The sequence below is a fragment of the Lissotriton vulgaris genome, chromosome 11 (genome assembly GCF_964263255.1).
Source record: "Lissotriton vulgaris chromosome 11, aLisVul1.2, whole genome shotgun sequence".
Classification (NCBI taxonomy): Eukaryota; Metazoa; Chordata; class Amphibia; order Caudata; family Salamandridae; genus Lissotriton; species Lissotriton vulgaris.
Window position 1 is genome coordinate 1,068,550,235 of NC_141699.1, and position 16,764 is coordinate 1,068,566,998.

Genomic DNA, 16,764 nt, shown 5'->3' on the forward strand with positions numbered 1-16,764 from the left:
TAAAGGCAGAGAAAACTGGGCCGATGTTCCAGGACATTTACGTGCAGAATCCCATCCTGCTTTGCATAGTCAGTTCATGGATTTGGGCCTCGCCATTCCAATAATGCATCTGATGTTGTTATGACTATGTTGCAGACTCTGAGAAGGTAGGCCTTTTGTAGGGTTGTACAGCATTCTCCAGCAAACCAATGCTTGCTTTAAGATGCAAGTACCCAACACCTTATCGTCCCATGATCCTACAGCCAGCTCCCACTGAAGGGTAACTCCTACTGGACAGGTCTCATTGAAAGTATGTACTGTGGGATTAGCAGAATGCAGGACTACACCAGTCCATAGAAACATGTCAAAATAGTCATGGCTAGTCACCAGCTTTGCTACTTAATCTTGTGAGTTGAACTTTTTCCCCTGGGAAGTCTAAAGGCATGCACCAAGGTAAGTCAGAGTACTTACCAGTGGTAGGAATGATTTGGTCTCGTTCAGAGTGAGCCTGGTATAACATCAGACAAGTGGTTGTTGATTCTTCTGCTTCCTCTGTTGATCCTTCTGTAAGTCAGAGGTCTAGGTATGGAAAAAACTGACAGCCAGTTTTGCGTGGATGTGCTGCAACCGGAGCTTGGGGCTAATTTGAGGTTTGAACTGATAATGTAGTCTGGCCACTGAAAATCTCGGCTACGATCTGCGGTGCTGATAAATAGGTATATGAAAATAAGTATCCTGGTGGTCTATGGTCATCTGAATGTTTCTTTATGTAGTGAGTTGAGGACGTCTTGAATATTTACCGTCCTAAAGGACTAGGACCTCCAAAACTAGTTAGACTCCAAAGATCCAAGATGGAATACCAGGTGACTCGCTTCAAGTCAACCAGAAAAAAGCTAGAGAAGTGTTTATTGCTCTGAGTATGCACCTTCTCCTCTATTGCTCCATTTAAGAGAGAAGGTGCATACACAGAGCAATCAAGACTTCTACTCTAAGTACTTGTGAAGGCACTCAAGAATCTCCTATTGTAAGTGTAGAGGATTATTTGAAGTTGGAGGGCAACAGTGTTTTGTGCAAGACTTCTAGGGTGTGAAGTACCCGGCAGTCTGAAGTAATCTCCCATTCTACAGCAAAATCGGAACTTTTCCCTCCCAATGGATGGACAGAGGGGTAAGCCAGTCAGTGCTAGGAAGTCACGGTCAATTATGGATGTCCTAATCGACTGCAAAGCTAGTTTTCTTTTTTTGCAAACGCTTGTTTGGATTTTGTCACAAAGGTTTAGAATACCCTTAATCACTATGATTAACAGTACAGGCCTGGGAGCATATTGTGAGTATCATCCTCTGTAGCACCTATCTGCAAGAGGCTTGAAATTAACCCCCACATGCATCATTGTTTCATTTTGCACTTCCTAATTTGCGATTTTTAGGGAATCGCAAATTAGGAAATGCAAAATGGGATGCATGTACATTTGTACAAAATATTTGAGAATCGGTAAAAATCGCAATTTTTACCGATTCTCAAATATTATGCGAATTCCAAAGTGCGAATTCGCACTTCCCATTGTTTCCTATGGGCCAAAAGGCCCATAGGGATCAATGGGAAGGCTTTAACAAATTGCGATTTTCATTTTGAAAATCGCAATTTGTTAATGCATTTCATGGGTGCAGGGGGGGGGGTCCAAAGGACCCCCCCCCTGCACCCCTGAAATGTATTTTTCGCATCATGTTACACACACACATGTCCTAAGGACATGTGTGTCCGTAACATGACTGCTTAAAAAAAGCATTTTTAAGCATTTTTAGACCTTTTTCCAAATTTACCGAGTGGTTCAACCACTCGGTAAATTTAACCCCCTAATTGCGAATTCGCAATTTGAAAAATATTCATGCATTGCTTTTAAGAAATCGCATATTTGCGATTTCTTAAAAGCAAATGCAATTTTAGAAATCGCAAAAATGATGCAAATTCTAAAATTGAATGATGCATTCCAAAAAGCTATTTTGGAGTCGCAAACGGCCGATTTTAAGGAATCGCACCGTTTGCGATTCCAAAATACTTTGATGCATTTGGGGGTAAGAGTTTTGCGAGACGGTAGCACCCCAGGGAGCATGCAGTGTCCATATCGGTTTTGATACCAGGGAACAACTAATCTTTCATTTTGCAAAAAAGCTTAAGGCTTATCCAAAACCATCCTCTGCATTTTTTGCTGAAGTTCTCTTTCGCCATGCTGGTCAACGGAGAACACATACTTCAACTAACTGGCAAAAGCCTACATTTGACACATCAATGCTGCATCAATAATATCGGTCAAAGGCATTTGGTACTTCTCAGAGTTCGGTTTGTCTTCTGAAAGGGAATCTAGGACTAGTGTAACTTCCCTCCACTTTGGCCAGTCCAAGAAACTCAGATTGGTGCTGGCTGCCCTGATAGATGGCGCAACCACAGAGCCAACTCTTTCGCCCAAGACATGGAAACGTTAGCACTTGCTAACTAGAGGTGTGGCAAGTATGAACAGAACATCCACAGCAATCAATGAGTCTGGGTTGCAATAAAGAATGCTAATGCGTGATCTTGGGCAGGCCAAGCTTTTTTGCAGCTTTCTTCAAAATTGCATAAAACCTGGAAGTTATCTGGCGGGCTATCTGCCAGAAAGCAGGTGTCAGTACCTCCAATCTTCTGAGGTTGGACCTCCATCGCCCTTGTTGATTTCCAGTTCTGAATTATTATTTAGCTATCCATCTTACATACCCAGAGTGCCATCTTTGCCCTCGCTCTGGAAGAGTGCCCATGTCCTATGGAGTAGGAGGTACTAATGCGTGTGGGGCTGAAGGTTAAAGTGGTGTTGTAAGCTACTGAACTGGAAGCGTTTGCCCTTGTTCGCACAACAGGCTGCAGGGTGAAAGAATTGCTGTATACTTTTTAGGTCACTTCTGTTCTACCGACACCCAGTTTGTGTTTTCCCACATGAACGTAGATAGCTACTGAGTGCACCTATGTATCTAAGGAACGAGTCTGTGCACAAGTAAGCTTGAAAAAAAACAGTTGAAATCCGTTTGAAATATGTGAAATAAAAGGTAGTGTCAGGCCACACCTTGCCCGTGGATTCTCCCAGAGATGGAAACAAATGCAAAGTTATTGTGCAATGCCCCAGACACACAAACACACAGTTCTTGAGGAGATCAGACAAAGATTAGCAGTTCCAAGAATACAACAAAGTGACTCACCACTGCCAACCAGGCCCATGGCGAAGATTGAATTGTAGGACACCTCTGGGTCTGCATCATGGGAGAACTTGCTGAGAGTGTCTAAGATGTTGAGCCGGGGATTGGAGACGGAAATGAGTGCCAGGGCAAGTGGGACAGCCCGCCTCAGAGTGGGTTCACCATACCGGAGCTGCAAAAATAATAAATGAGATGAGAAACTAAGAAGAGTGGCTACTTAAAGGTAGTGACTCAGACGGTGTTTGTCTTTGTGATTCAATTTGCCGATTTCGTGTTTGTTCTTATAAATATGCCAATATGGAGATACAACACAATAACGATCACAGAATGACAGCCAATGTTAAACAGATCATCATGCATCAAAAGCAATAAACAAAAATAAAACTATCATCAAGCTCTTCATAAAGAAGATGCATGCCAGTCGTTCTGTTTCAAATAGCTTTGGAAACATGGGACTGAGAAAACAAACCTGCGCAGACTACCTTCTTTGCTGGGCATCATGTCAGTTTATTGACCAACAGGCAATTTCTGAACTAAAATCCTGCACATGACCCAAAAAAAAGTCTGAAGGAACAAACGCAAACTATAACTCCACTCCACCCCACCCACTTCACAGGATCTATCACATCCTATGCCTTCCACAATACTACCTCAGGCATCCGTACCAAACAGGGAGTTGAACTGCGATATGCTTATTATCCACGATTAAAGAAGCGCTATCAGAGTTACCTTAAAGGAACAGTATAATCAGTGCAGCCTGCACCATAAAACAAGCTATATTTACTACATCAACATAAAACAATGGCATTAAGGAAGGTATGTCATGTCTGTTTCTTTTGCTCCCCCTTTTGTGGCACCAAGACGCCTAGATGGAGGGTTGCATTGTACGTCTCTGTACACACCTTGAACCTTATTTTTTAGAAAAACATATGGTAGTGAGCTTAGTGAATGAGCCAAAGAACCCAAGGAACCAAAGGAACTAATAAACTCATTGAACTGACATGTACACCAAATTGATAAAACAGAACCCAATGATTATATTCAAAAATAGTTTGTATTTTATTTAAATATTTTCTACACATTTTATTTGATAAGAATCTTGTTTCTAAAAGATACATATAAATATTTAAGACATCACTAATACGTAATTTGTCATTTCATATACAAAAACACTCAAATGACGAAGGTGAGAATTAAGAGATTTAACACATAAGAAAAACCAACAGACAGAGTACAAATGACTATGGTGATAGGTCGGGCTAGCGGAGTAAGCAAAGCGGTGGGTGGAAACTCTACGCGCGTTTCGGCATTTGCCTTCCTCAGGAGTCCGTCATTTGCTTTAAGACAGAAACATAACAAAAAACAATAGCTATACTCTTCATTTAAGAAAAACTCTTTTGCTGTTCAGTCATGGAGATGAGGATATTCTCTGTATCTCGCTTATTGGTTGTTGTAGTTGCCTTCATAAGAGTTGATTATAAGACGCGATGATATGCCCGGGGTGAAGTAGTACCAAGCGAGAAGCTAGTATGGTGAACGAATCCTGGGCGGTAACTGACTGATATGTGTTAACCGCTATGGCAGAAACGGGTCTGTTCATTTATATCTGGTTTTCTATGTTTGCCAACTGATTACCCAAAATTAAAACGGGCATTTAGATACATCTGGATACTGGGTGCGCCTCGATCCAAATAACTATCGATGGGAAGTCGCACGAGAAGCTTCACCGGGGGTTCTGGATGAACTACGTCAATGCATCGCGACTTCCCATCGATAGTTATTTGGATCGAGGCGCACCCAGTATCCAGATGTATCTAAATGCCCGTTTTAATTTTGGGTAATCAGTTGGCAAACATAGAAAACCAGATATAAATGAACAGACCCGTTTCTGCCATAGCGGTTAACACATATCAGTCAGTTACCGCCCAGGATTCGTTCACCATACTAGCTTCTCGCTTGGTACTACTTCACCCCGGGCATATCATCGCGTCTTATAATCAACTCTTATGAAGGCAACTACAACAACCAATAAGCGAGATACAGAGAATATCCTCATCTCCATGACTGAACAGCAAAAGAGTTTTTCTTAAATGAAGAGTATAGCTATTGTTTTTTGTTATGTTTCTGTCTTAAAGCAAATGACGGACTCCTGAGGAAGGCAAATGCCGAAACGCGCGTAGAGTTTCCACCCACCGCTTTGCTTACTCCGCTAGCCCGACCTATCACCATAGTCATTTGTACTCTGTTGGTTTTTCTTATGTGTTAAATCTCTTAATTCTCACCCTCGTCATTTGAGTGTTTTTGTATATGAAATGACAAATTACGTATTAGTGATGTCTTAAATATTTATATGTATCTTTTAGAAACAAGATTCTTATCAAATAAAATGTGTAGAAAATATTTAAATAAAATACAAACTATTTTTGAATATAATCATTGGGTTCTGTTTTATCAATTTGGTGTACATGTCACTTCAATGAGTTTATTAGTTCCTTTGGTTCCTTGGGTTCTTTGGCTCATTCACTAAGCTCACTACCATATGTTTTTCTAAAAAATTGTCTATTCTACTCCCTGCCGGTAGTGTATGCATTAGCAGCAGGGGTTCCCCTTATTTCTAACACACCTTGAACCTTATACATGCTATCAAATGCTTCCCACTTTCAAACACACTCTTTCAACTGCAGATTAATAAGAGCAATGAGACAAAGTTAGAGCTCAAAAAAGAAAGACAAATGTATGCTCACTGTGACTTACCAAGTGCCCAAACGTACGAAGCGCCATCTCGGATCCAATTTCTTCTCCCATGGCAATCAAGGCAATTCCGAGCACAGCAACACCCTAAGAAAAATGTTTGATGATAACATGAGAACAGAGTGGAAGACGGGGGAATCAATCATCAGCAGAGTAAGTGAGCATAAAAACAGCATAGAGAGGGGAGGTTCATGATCTCTAGTGCAGGAAAACAGATGGAACAGGGAACAAGTGCAGAAAGAGCACAATAAAAAAATTGTGGGGCAGGAAAGTAGCCAAGAACAAGCACAGAATGGAAAAGACAGAACACTAATAGTGTGACACTTTACTAAGAAAAAATACAGAATGGATATCTAGAGTACTTTGTCTTCATACAGATAAAATAGCAATAATAAATAGCACTTCCTGGAAGAGTGAATAAAATGAAGCAATAAGTGATTTTCTAAACTACAGAAATTTGAATAAAGATGGCAAAGGTAGCTCCATGGTTGTGATCCTTTCCTCTGATGAGAGAAAGGTACATTTGTTCAAGTTGTGCTCGCTGGGTCATTTCTCCAGTGCTTCACCACAGGAGCAAAAAGTATCACGTTTCCCTATAGCAGAAGCAATACATGGCTCTTCGGCTAAGCAGACCAGCAGACCGGCAGACCCCCCCCCCCCCCAGCCCTTTGAGAACCTCACAGGGGAGTAGTGCGCTTACAATTCCCCGGATTGATTGATTGGTTCTAAGCTCACATGCTGTGTTCGACCTTCCTTTGTGGATTTTGTGGGGGAGGGGGTGCTAACAAAATGTGTTTTGAATGGGCACAATATTTTATTCTTTTTAGGTGGTGGGCTTCTGGGACTGCAGGTAGGGGAAAAAGACTTGCTGGGTGTCAATGGCTTGGGTACTTCACCCTCCCTTAAACAGCTCTTCAGAGCTCTCCTCTGTTTCCTCATGGTTGCCTTGACCATGCAATGCTCTCCTCTTTGGGGGATTAACTCCATTCTTCATACCTGATGGGCCCCCATATCTGCAGGGCTCTCTTTCTTCTCTTTATCCTTTTTGTCCTTCTTGTCTTTATCTTCTTCTTTCTCCTTTGTATCGAAGTGTTCGCTACAGATGTGGAGCAGCTGCTGAACCTTTAGCACGTTCCCAGAACCTGCAAGAACAGAGAAAGAGGAAGCCTGTCAAAGTAGAAAACGATTTTGTAGGCACAAGATCCATTACATTATGGAACGACAAACATCATGCAGGAATTGTATAAAGATTTAGAAGGATCTTCAATCAATAAATCCCAGTTCGAGTTTATATGCAATAAGCATAGCCTTTATAGTTGTAGACAAATCAAGGGCATAATAGGAAACATAAAAGAGAAGACTACAATACAAGTAATGTTTAATACTACCAATGTATTTGAACAGCGAAAATTAATTGAATAATTCTGTGGTAGCCTGAAACAAAGATTAAGTAAGACTCCAGGGGTCAGCTAACAGCGTTATGTCTAGTTAGAACTCTAAAAATAACTGCCTTCCATCAGCTTGCTCTCAGATATTGTTGTGGAACTCCTATCTATCTGAATGTGAAATGTCCATGGATATTAAAATAAAGTAGGAACTTAGATCAGAATCATTAGTTTGAATAAGGTAGCCCGACTTTTCACAATATGGTAATCAAATCCTTCTGTATAATCACAATATCCTTCATATATTAAGCTAAAACTTAATAAAGTAGTTTTGTAAAATAGTTTGAAAATGCTGTATTGGACAGCAAGAGCTTGGTTTTTACTTATCAGAGTATTGAATTCACCCACAAAACCCATTACTTTGCAATAGAAGGAACGACATTTTTAAAATGAAATTATATGGTGTAAAATGTTTATTATTTGAGACATGGCATTATTTTGAGTTACTGTTTGAACAGATTCCAAGGTGCTTTCTAATACCAAGACAGAAATTTACTTGTGAACAAATTGAAAATTGGACGAAAAGGAGACTTTGTTATGGGGTCCCAACTTAAACTTAAGTTACCAGTTAAAGTGATGAAACAAGTCAGGAAGACAGACAACAATTTCAGCCCCTCTACAACCGCAGATTATTGTTAAGATGATTAGCACAGTGTGAGTAACAAAGACCACCTTCAGTTTTTCAGTACTCAATCTTGGGGCTTTTTCTTTTTTTTTTTTTTTAGCTCTTCGAGAAGCCTTGTCAGCTGTGCATTATTAACAAAAGACATCCTTGTCTGAAGCGGTCTCCATTACCAACATAGAGATCATGGACAAGAGCCTATTTCTGCCTGTGCAGAGTAAAGGAACCAATCTACAATAGAAATAAATATTTTGGAAAATTACCTCAAGTAACACATGCCAATAAGAGACTAATTTACACGCGTTTATTTTTCCATAGGCCCAACTTCAATTACAAATTTTACACACTAGAGTACGTTTTGGCTGAAATCTTTAAGATTTAAGAAATTCGTTCCGGGTGAAAAAACCTTTCCCCTTTTCTTTTTAGCAACTGTGGGAACACAGCCAATCTCCATAACTTCTCTTTCCACATAATCATTAGGGACCCATACCGCTGTGGTTGAGATTACTGTGGTACAATAAGGGTTCTCGTATTAAGGCACAACTGGCACACGTTTATGACGGGGGTATCCGCAGTACTGGTGAAAAAGCAAATGTAAATATCTTGTACCAATTAAATAAGAGTGCATCCCCGTAAGAATGTTGCTATGGTAATTTAGAGGCAGTTCTTTTGCATTTTGTTTCAATTTCTGACCATAGCAATGCTCAACACTCCGTCCATCATCCCCTTTGGTTTTGCTTTGCTCGCCTTAAGTTGGCAGGGTATGCCCAGACGTGGGCCCCTTGCTCACTTTGCCACTGGATTCAAGCTAGCCTGGCAGATGATGGCTGATTAGCCAGAAACCGGTCCCAGGATGCTTGCTTCCAGTCTAGGGAAGACATGGCTTGGCAGTTCGCGATGGACTGTTCCCATGAGGCACCGGGTCAGACTGATTTGCATATGGCCGTGTCTGAACTGGGGTGGCGGAGTAAGCTAAAGAATGAAAATGAATTAAACCCAGATCAGTTGACTGGGGGTGAGTGCTTGCAATGTTCAACACTCCATCCATCATCCCCTTTGGTTTTACTTATAAATTCTGTGTCAGGAACCCCTCTTTCTGGAAAATGTTTTAACAATATTTTGATCTAGCTCCCAAAAGTTCCAATCACCTGGTAAGTGGGGATTCACCATACAAATCCGATGTTTAGGCACCCAGTGCTGAACGTCCCTGGCCAATCTTGAACCCTTAACATCATCTACAGCCAGCAGAGTGCTTTCTCTCACAAGATACAGCAAGCTTCTCTATTGAGTTAAACAATTGGTACACTATATACTAATGACCATTCCCGTTTCAAAAACACCAGAATTCTAGGACATGTATACAGAAGTATCAATTCTGCTACTTTAGGCTACATTTTCAAGGACAATTCTGATCCTCTGGTGTTTCAGATAAGCCCCTCGGGGGGAAAAGGATGTTCCTGAATGAGTGTTTCTAAGGAGCGTACACAACACAGAATATTGGTGAATGAATATGTAGGAGCGAACAGAGTGCCATTAGGTGTTTGTGACAGTGAGTGGGAAGGCACAGGATCCTTGTAAATTGCTCTTTACGAAAAGTTAATTGCAGGGCACTGAATGTTGAGACTCATTTCAAAGGCGGATCAGAAAAGGATCTATTACTGACCTGCGTAGGCACAGATATCCACCAGCGTATTGGCAAAGCTGCGGAACGGCTCAGACACTACCTCCAGGGCAGCCAGAATAGCCTCAATAGCCTCACCCTTTCCTAAAGAGGGGACAAAAATAGGTCAAACACACATGTAGTTGAGGAAAACATGCAAGCAAAGTAAGTGACATTTAAGAAATCTCATTAAAATATCCTAACAATAGAGAAAGCTACTAACCTTTAATCAGACTGTGTGAAAAATATGGGGTTCTGTTGCAGTAAACACACACACACACTTTTTGCCTTGCTTATGATGCAGCTTTGACTGTGGTTCTGGGTCCCTGCTGTCCAGATTCGCAGTACCAGTGTTCTTTCCCTAAAACCGATCCACAATTAGCCCTTCAGACCCCTTGTAGGTCCCGGGTAAAAGGTATATGGGTACTTAGGGCATTGGGACTAAAGAGTGCCTCCTAGGGACCCCTCACCTAGGTCATGCAGACTGCCACTGCAGCACGCATGGCCTGGTGCAGACAAGACACCAAAGTGGACATAGCACGCACCGCCCATGATATAGGCAAGTCCCCCATTTTGAAGGCCATACCAGAATTAAACCAGGTTGCACTATATCACAGGTGTGGGCATAACTGCATGAGCAGATATGCTGTGGGCATATCTGAATGACAGATATGCCCCTTCAGTATTAGGGTTTATTTCTTAATATTGTAAGTGCCAAGGAAGCCATTGAGAGTACATAGGCTGGGAGCTTGACAACTCGAGCTCCACAGCACCAAGACGGCTTCTCTGAACCCAGGAGTATTTGTACCACAATAAATCCACACCAATACCAGTGTGAGATTTACTAAAACATATATTCAGAGGGCACCTCAGAGGTGCCCACGGAAAACCTACAGAACCTGTTGTGGTCACTGACTAGCTTTAGGTAGCCTGCCACACAGACATGTTTACGGACCCCTGGGTGGAACGCCTCTGCTCTCTGGGACCAGAAACCATGCACATCCTGGACAGAGGTGTCACATCCAGTCCTCCAGAATGGCAGTTCTGCTGGAAGGGGAAACTTTAAAGACCTGCCACCTTTGTTATGTGAACCCCAGTCTATGCTGCTAGCAGCAGATGGCAGTGCCCGGTTTACAAACCCACTTTGGGAGGGAAAACCAGCGGGAAACTTACAAAGGCTAGGAAGTGTGCCCACCTTTGCTAACTCCACCCCTTAGGTGGAGGAGACGAAGTTAAGCACACTGTTCAGTTTCCTCCATCTTGAAGATGAGGAAACTCCTCCCATCAGGGAAAGGTCTAGACCACCTCCCACAGGAGGGTGGCATGATAGTGGGTGTAGTCACCCCAGGTAAGGTGCCCATTGACCCTACCTGGTACTCCCTTAAAAACGGCCCCTAAATGTAGTATTTAGGTGTCTCCCATAGACCAGGAAAGGAGATTCCTGCAACCTGCGAAAAAAGATGAAGAAGACGCCATGCAGCAAAGCTTGAAGACGACTACTGACTTGGCCCAAGCCCTACCGGCCTGTCTCTATAGTTAAAGACTTCGCAAAGACAACAACGCTGTGTTCCAGAAACAAGAGGAAGACTGCCTGCTCTTCAAAAAGACCAGAACTCCTGAGGACAGCGTCCCTGCCCAGAAGAAACAGACTACAAAGACTCTGGATCCAGCTGGAACTGCTACTCATGTCTACTCTGCACCTGATGCCCATGGCCAGAGTCTGAGTAGGTTACATATCTAGTGAAGCCTCCTCTGCAATCCTGATGTCAAGGCCAGCATTGAATGACCCCCTCCTGGACTCCACAACCTGAATCCAGAGGCTCGCCCTGACTGCAACTAGTCCCACTAAGATGACTCAGACGTCTAAAGGCACCCCTGCAACCAAAGCTCCTGCGCCTTTGTAGGGTGAAACAGTGCCCCTACACCTATACTCACCTCTGCGGTCGTTGGTCTCCCTCCTACAACCTCTGGTGCGACGCCTGCAGTCTGTTTGTCAAAAGCAGAATCTTCATTAAAAAGCATTCGACACCTAATGCTGAAATTGCATTCAGCCAACCCTGTGACGCTGGTGGTGTATGTTTGGTGCTGTTTTGTGCCCCTGTGCTGGTCCTAACCCCCAAAGCTTGGCCACTGCAACCGATTAACTTACCTAATACCTGCAAGCAATGCGGCTTTGAGCACCCCCAGTCGCCATTGAAACACATGCAGCCTAACTCGGATTTGGACCTCTGCACGGGGCTGCCCCTGTGCCGCTGGTGGTGCAGTTTTGGTACTCACCTGACTCTTGCTGACCTTTCGCCCGAAGACTGAAATTGTAAGTGTTGTACATACCTGTTAATCAACATTATTGTTTTCCTCCATAGGATAACATTGAACTGTTCAGAAATGGCACTGTCAACTTTTTAAAATGAAATGTACTTTTAGTTTAAAACATACTTTATTGCGAAGATCTTGGTCTTAAAATAAAATACAAACAAAGCTTATTTTTCTAAAATTGGTGTGGAACTCCTTTGAGACGCGTTTCCATTATAGGTCCACGTTGTGCAATAAATGTCTTGCACTCCTTTGTAAGAGACCTAAGGCTGACAGCCACACAACCACTAATAGAGCATGTTTTTCAAAGTAGAGGATCTTATTCACCCAGAACTGTGCTCTCTTAAGAAACTCCCCTCATGGGCCTTTTCAACCCACACCGGAATGACTGACCCCAGTCGTCTTTTTCTACTGTGTCGCTTGTTCAGTGCGCATTTCTTATTATATGTGCACACTACACTGATAAATTCAAACCATGGTGCCGGTCCGCAGACCAATCGATATATATATTTTTGTTTCTTATTGCCTACAGCATGTGGGTCTTTCCCCATTCTGAGCCTTCCACCAGGTGGGAAGGGAAATAACGTATATGTGAAAGAAAAAACTATGGGTCCGATAGAGAGATGCAATAATGAAAATCAATGTACTTTTTTTTTGTTTGTCTGATTTCTCCAACCACTTTCTGCAAGGGGACTGTGGCAGAGTCTCAAAAAGAAGGACCACAATGTGAATGTGAATTTGTCTCAAATGGGCAAGGTCGCTTTTGTGCAGCGGTGTTCTTGACCTACGAGCAACTCAGGCAGCACATTGACTTTATCAATTTGTGAGGCACAGAGTTCTACATTCACTCAATTTAGGCCACATTTAGGATTCCTGTCTACAGCCCTTTTAGGGACCTCACACTTTTTATTCTATTTAACCCCTTCTCAGCTGGGCAAATTCCCATGCTGTGCTGGGGGGCGTGCACAGCGCCCCTGTGCTCATGACGAGGTCAGCTCGTCATGAGCCACGGTGGTCGTGTGCTTCGCACAGCAGGGGAATTAGCCCAGCGTGCGAGCGTTCTAAAAGGTCATGACGAGCTCAGCTCGTCATCGGCACACGAGCACCGTGGCTCATGACGAGCTGAGCTCGTCATGAGATTCGAAGGGGTTAGAGCACTGAATACAGTAGCCTATCTACTTCCTTTCTAGTGACCAGGCCATATGCCCGAAGTAATGCGGCCATAAAGTCCAAGAGCTTTATATATGGCAGAGTACAAGAGTGCATATAACATGAATCCACAAAGGACACGGCTGGGAGATGTGTGGGTAGATACAGCTTAGTTATTTCCTCTCTGGCAAATGTTGCTTCTTAGATTCACATGCTTTGAATTAGAAGAACAGAATTAGAATTAGCACATAAAACAGGCGAGGGAGGAATAGGACGCATCAATTCTTTTTACCTTTGCATTCCTGCCTAGATGGCCAGTTAATAATCCTTAGTAAAGATAAGTGGTGCATTGCAAATGCCCTGCAAAGCAACACCCATGTGGAGAATTATAGTTGCCGCCGCTCCTCGGTGGATTAAGTGTTTGCTCTCATGGCAACACAAGTCAAGGTCCATTTTATTACAGTGAATGAAACTTGGTAGTGGATATGATACTTAGTCAGGATGCGAGGCATGAATCTATGGTCTGTGAGGGGAAGTGCCTCTTTCTGTAGGAAAACCCACCCAAATTCTGGACTGATGCTGCTAGTTTTGACACTGTGGGGCAATGGGTTCTACTGTCCAGGCCATAGCGTATATACACTCCAACCCCTCAAAGCGGTGTATAATTGGCTAATACTTCAATGCCTTACTTGACTTATCTATAAGTCCCTAGTATATGGTACAAGAGGTACTCAGGCTAGTAAGTTAAATGTGGGCTGCAGCACTTAAATGTGCCACCACTACAGTAACAAAGAGATCTAGGTCGTCCATCACAAGCTAGGCAGGTAGCTTCTAACTTGCCAAATCAACATGGCAAAATAACCCCTTTTGCCAAGTCCAAACCTCCCTGTCTAATATTAATAAGCCACCCCTATGGAAGGCCTTGGTTGCCCACAAGGCAGGGTACGAAATAATAAAAAGAAGAACTTTTCCCAGGTTCTTCAAATGCCCTAACAGTGAAAACACAAAATTGCCATTTTCACTGTACCGAGGCTAGTAGCCAAATTGTCTAACATGGAGTCGCATTAGCCATCGCACTGGGTGCTATCTTCCATTTGTGACTATCAAAGAGAGTGTTCCAAGGTATAAATGTAACCACTGCATTAAAACAAACTCACTGCTGAAGTCGGATTTAAAGTAACTTTGAAAGTAAAGGTTACTTAAGAAAGTTCCTACTTTCTTGTTCAGACCTCTTGTGGCACACCTGACTCTCTGCAGCAGACGGTCACCAGAAACAAGCTGCCACCCTGCTAGCAGTGCGAGGCATTCTCTGGAACAAGTAACCAAGCAAAACTATTGATTGGTGGTGGTGTGACTTCTTCCAGCAAGATAGCTACAGGGCTCTAGCCACATACGACCAGCTTCACAGAGGCTACCACGTCTGTGAAGGAAATGCAAGTTACACATCACCAGGTCGCTCCTTTGTGCAAGCAGACAGGCTGGCATCCTACAGAGAGGGGAAACCAGTTACAGAATCAGTTTCCCAGGAAGAGTGGCTTATTATGCTGGATAGTCCATTGGGTGTGCCCTCTGCTCCTCAGAGGAAGAAGGATTACGTCATCTTGGATTTGAGTACAAAAGGGTATCCTGGAATTGTTTGGTGGTAAACCCCGCAAAAACTGATGTAAAGAGGAAAGGATTGCCTTGTGTGAACTATTGTACCATTGGCTGAGCTTTCTCCTAAACACAAACATGAAGTTAGCATAAAAGTGGCACACCAGACGCACAATCCTCAGATCACTACTGGGCTAAGAAGGACTTCTTTGCTGCTCCTTGAATCCAACAAAGGCTGGATTAAACCTGAATGCACCCGAATGACCCACAAAGGAGGACTGAGCCTGCAGTGCACACTATTTGAAAAGAGCTCCACTTGTGCCAGGACTGAGGTTGTGACTCCAAGGGCTAGTTGGCTAGCCTCCTGTCAAGCTTCAGGACGACCAAAAGCTAAATAAACCAGCACCTCTCAAGAGCCTAGCTACCCAGAAAGGCCTTAGCCCTGCAGGGCGCCTAAGTGCCCGCTGCATGACAGAGTCCAGAACTTCCCGGGGGGTTTCCAAGTCTGTGAGACCAGTAACCAAAGTGGACTCTGGTCGCCAGAAAAAAAAGTATTGTTTACCTGTAAGCAACCACTGAAGCTGCTGCAACCAGGAGATCAGTTGACTGGTGCTGACAGAATCCGCACCTGACCCCACTGCTGCATTGTGGGAGATTCAGTCATAAGGCTGGAGACGGCCCTAGATGCTTGTGCCAGATGGCCCCAGGAACACTCACCACAGCTCTCTAGCATCCTAAACATATTGTGTTCCCAGAATCAGGGCCACTTCTTTGATGAACCAAGGTAAAGGATAAAAGTGCTCTGGAGGACCGAGAGACTGCTGGACCCGACCGGTATTTGTCTCTCTGGACCCAAGTGGTCCCCGTAACTGAATCCCAAAACATTGTGGCCCGTCCAAGAGGAGAGCGGTGGTCGTTCTGCCCCACTGCCCCACTGGCTCAGAACCTGCAAAGACGATTGCTTCAAACAATTTAGAGTATTTAAAAGAATATAACATACTTTTGAAAAATCCTACCTCCATTTACCCTTAATAGATTATTTGTAGTTTTAGTGTCTCTTTAAAGATAAAAATATAATGTACTTTCAGGAGTTGGTGTGAGATTGATTTGTGTAGCGTTTCTGAATTATCGACTGTTTTTGGCGCTCTTAAATGCTTTACATTTGGTCCTTTGATTATGTTTCGCTGCTCTGTGCCACAGCTACCCAGGACTGAGGTAAGGGTTTTATTAAAGAAACCTAACTGGATCGTATAAAGATTGTGACCTTATGACACGGTGAGGTCTCACACCACAAAACCAACTTTCATACAGTTAGTTTTCATAAGGAAGACCTTATCTTTGCTATATTTTCTATAGCTATTTAATGGAAAACGCGGACTCGGAAGGTGCCGGTCGACCGCCAAGGAGGTCAGCCCGCCCCCGAGAGTGTGCCTCCAGCGCTCGTCCCATGGGAACTGGAGGACGAGCAATATGCCATCCTTCTATGCTGATCGTGCTTCCGCCCCCCCGCTCCCCCGACTGATTGATGAACGGGGCAACCTAAAAGCTGCTATTTGTTTCCCTGTTGGAACTCTGTTTGGCCCGCAATTCGCTGCTTACACTCCGCACTTCAATTGATCGGAGCCGGATGCGGCGTAACGCCATTGCGGCATTTTTGGATTGTGGGGGCTCGTGTGTGATCATTGGCCGGGAAATGGGGATGACACTCATACTGTTCGCAAACGTGAAGGAATTGATGGCATCGTGCCTTTCCCCAAATCTAGGGCTGGCGGCTCTGGTACTTGACTGAGCGGCGTTCATGCTGGGAGTCTCTCTTGGGAGTGGCGCTTTCATAAGACATATCTGACTATGGCGTTGGCAATGCGCACTGTAGACCGAGGGGAGGAGATCGGATACCCCCTGTGTGCTGGAAGAGCAGAGTTTGATATGGATTGTTACAGGGGTGACTCCGGTGCTCGTGGAAAGAGCACGACGCCCGTATCTTCTTTGAGAGACTGTTTATGTGACCCCTGCTACACCTTGCCGTGCAGA

General features: G+C 43.6%; 1 protein-coding gene across 1 annotated transcript in view; it reads right to left on the minus strand.

The window, feature by feature from the left end:
* The window catches only part of PSMD2 (proteasome 26S subunit ubiquitin receptor, non-ATPase 2), a 103,324-nt gene that overhangs the window by 8,528 nt on the left and 78,032 nt on the right, over positions 1 to 16,764 (minus strand). Inside the window, exons 14-17 of the mRNA XM_086944453.1 lie at positions 9,682 to 9,783; positions 6,948 to 7,093; positions 5,955 to 6,038; positions 3,204 to 3,372 (exon numbers count right to left, since the gene is read on the minus strand). Of these exons, the coding sequence (XP_086800579.1) occupies positions 3,204 to 3,372; positions 5,955 to 6,038; positions 6,948 to 7,093; positions 9,682 to 9,783 (501 nt within the window). The remainder of the gene's footprint in view (positions 1 to 3,203; positions 3,373 to 5,954; positions 6,039 to 6,947; positions 7,094 to 9,681; positions 9,784 to 16,764) is intronic.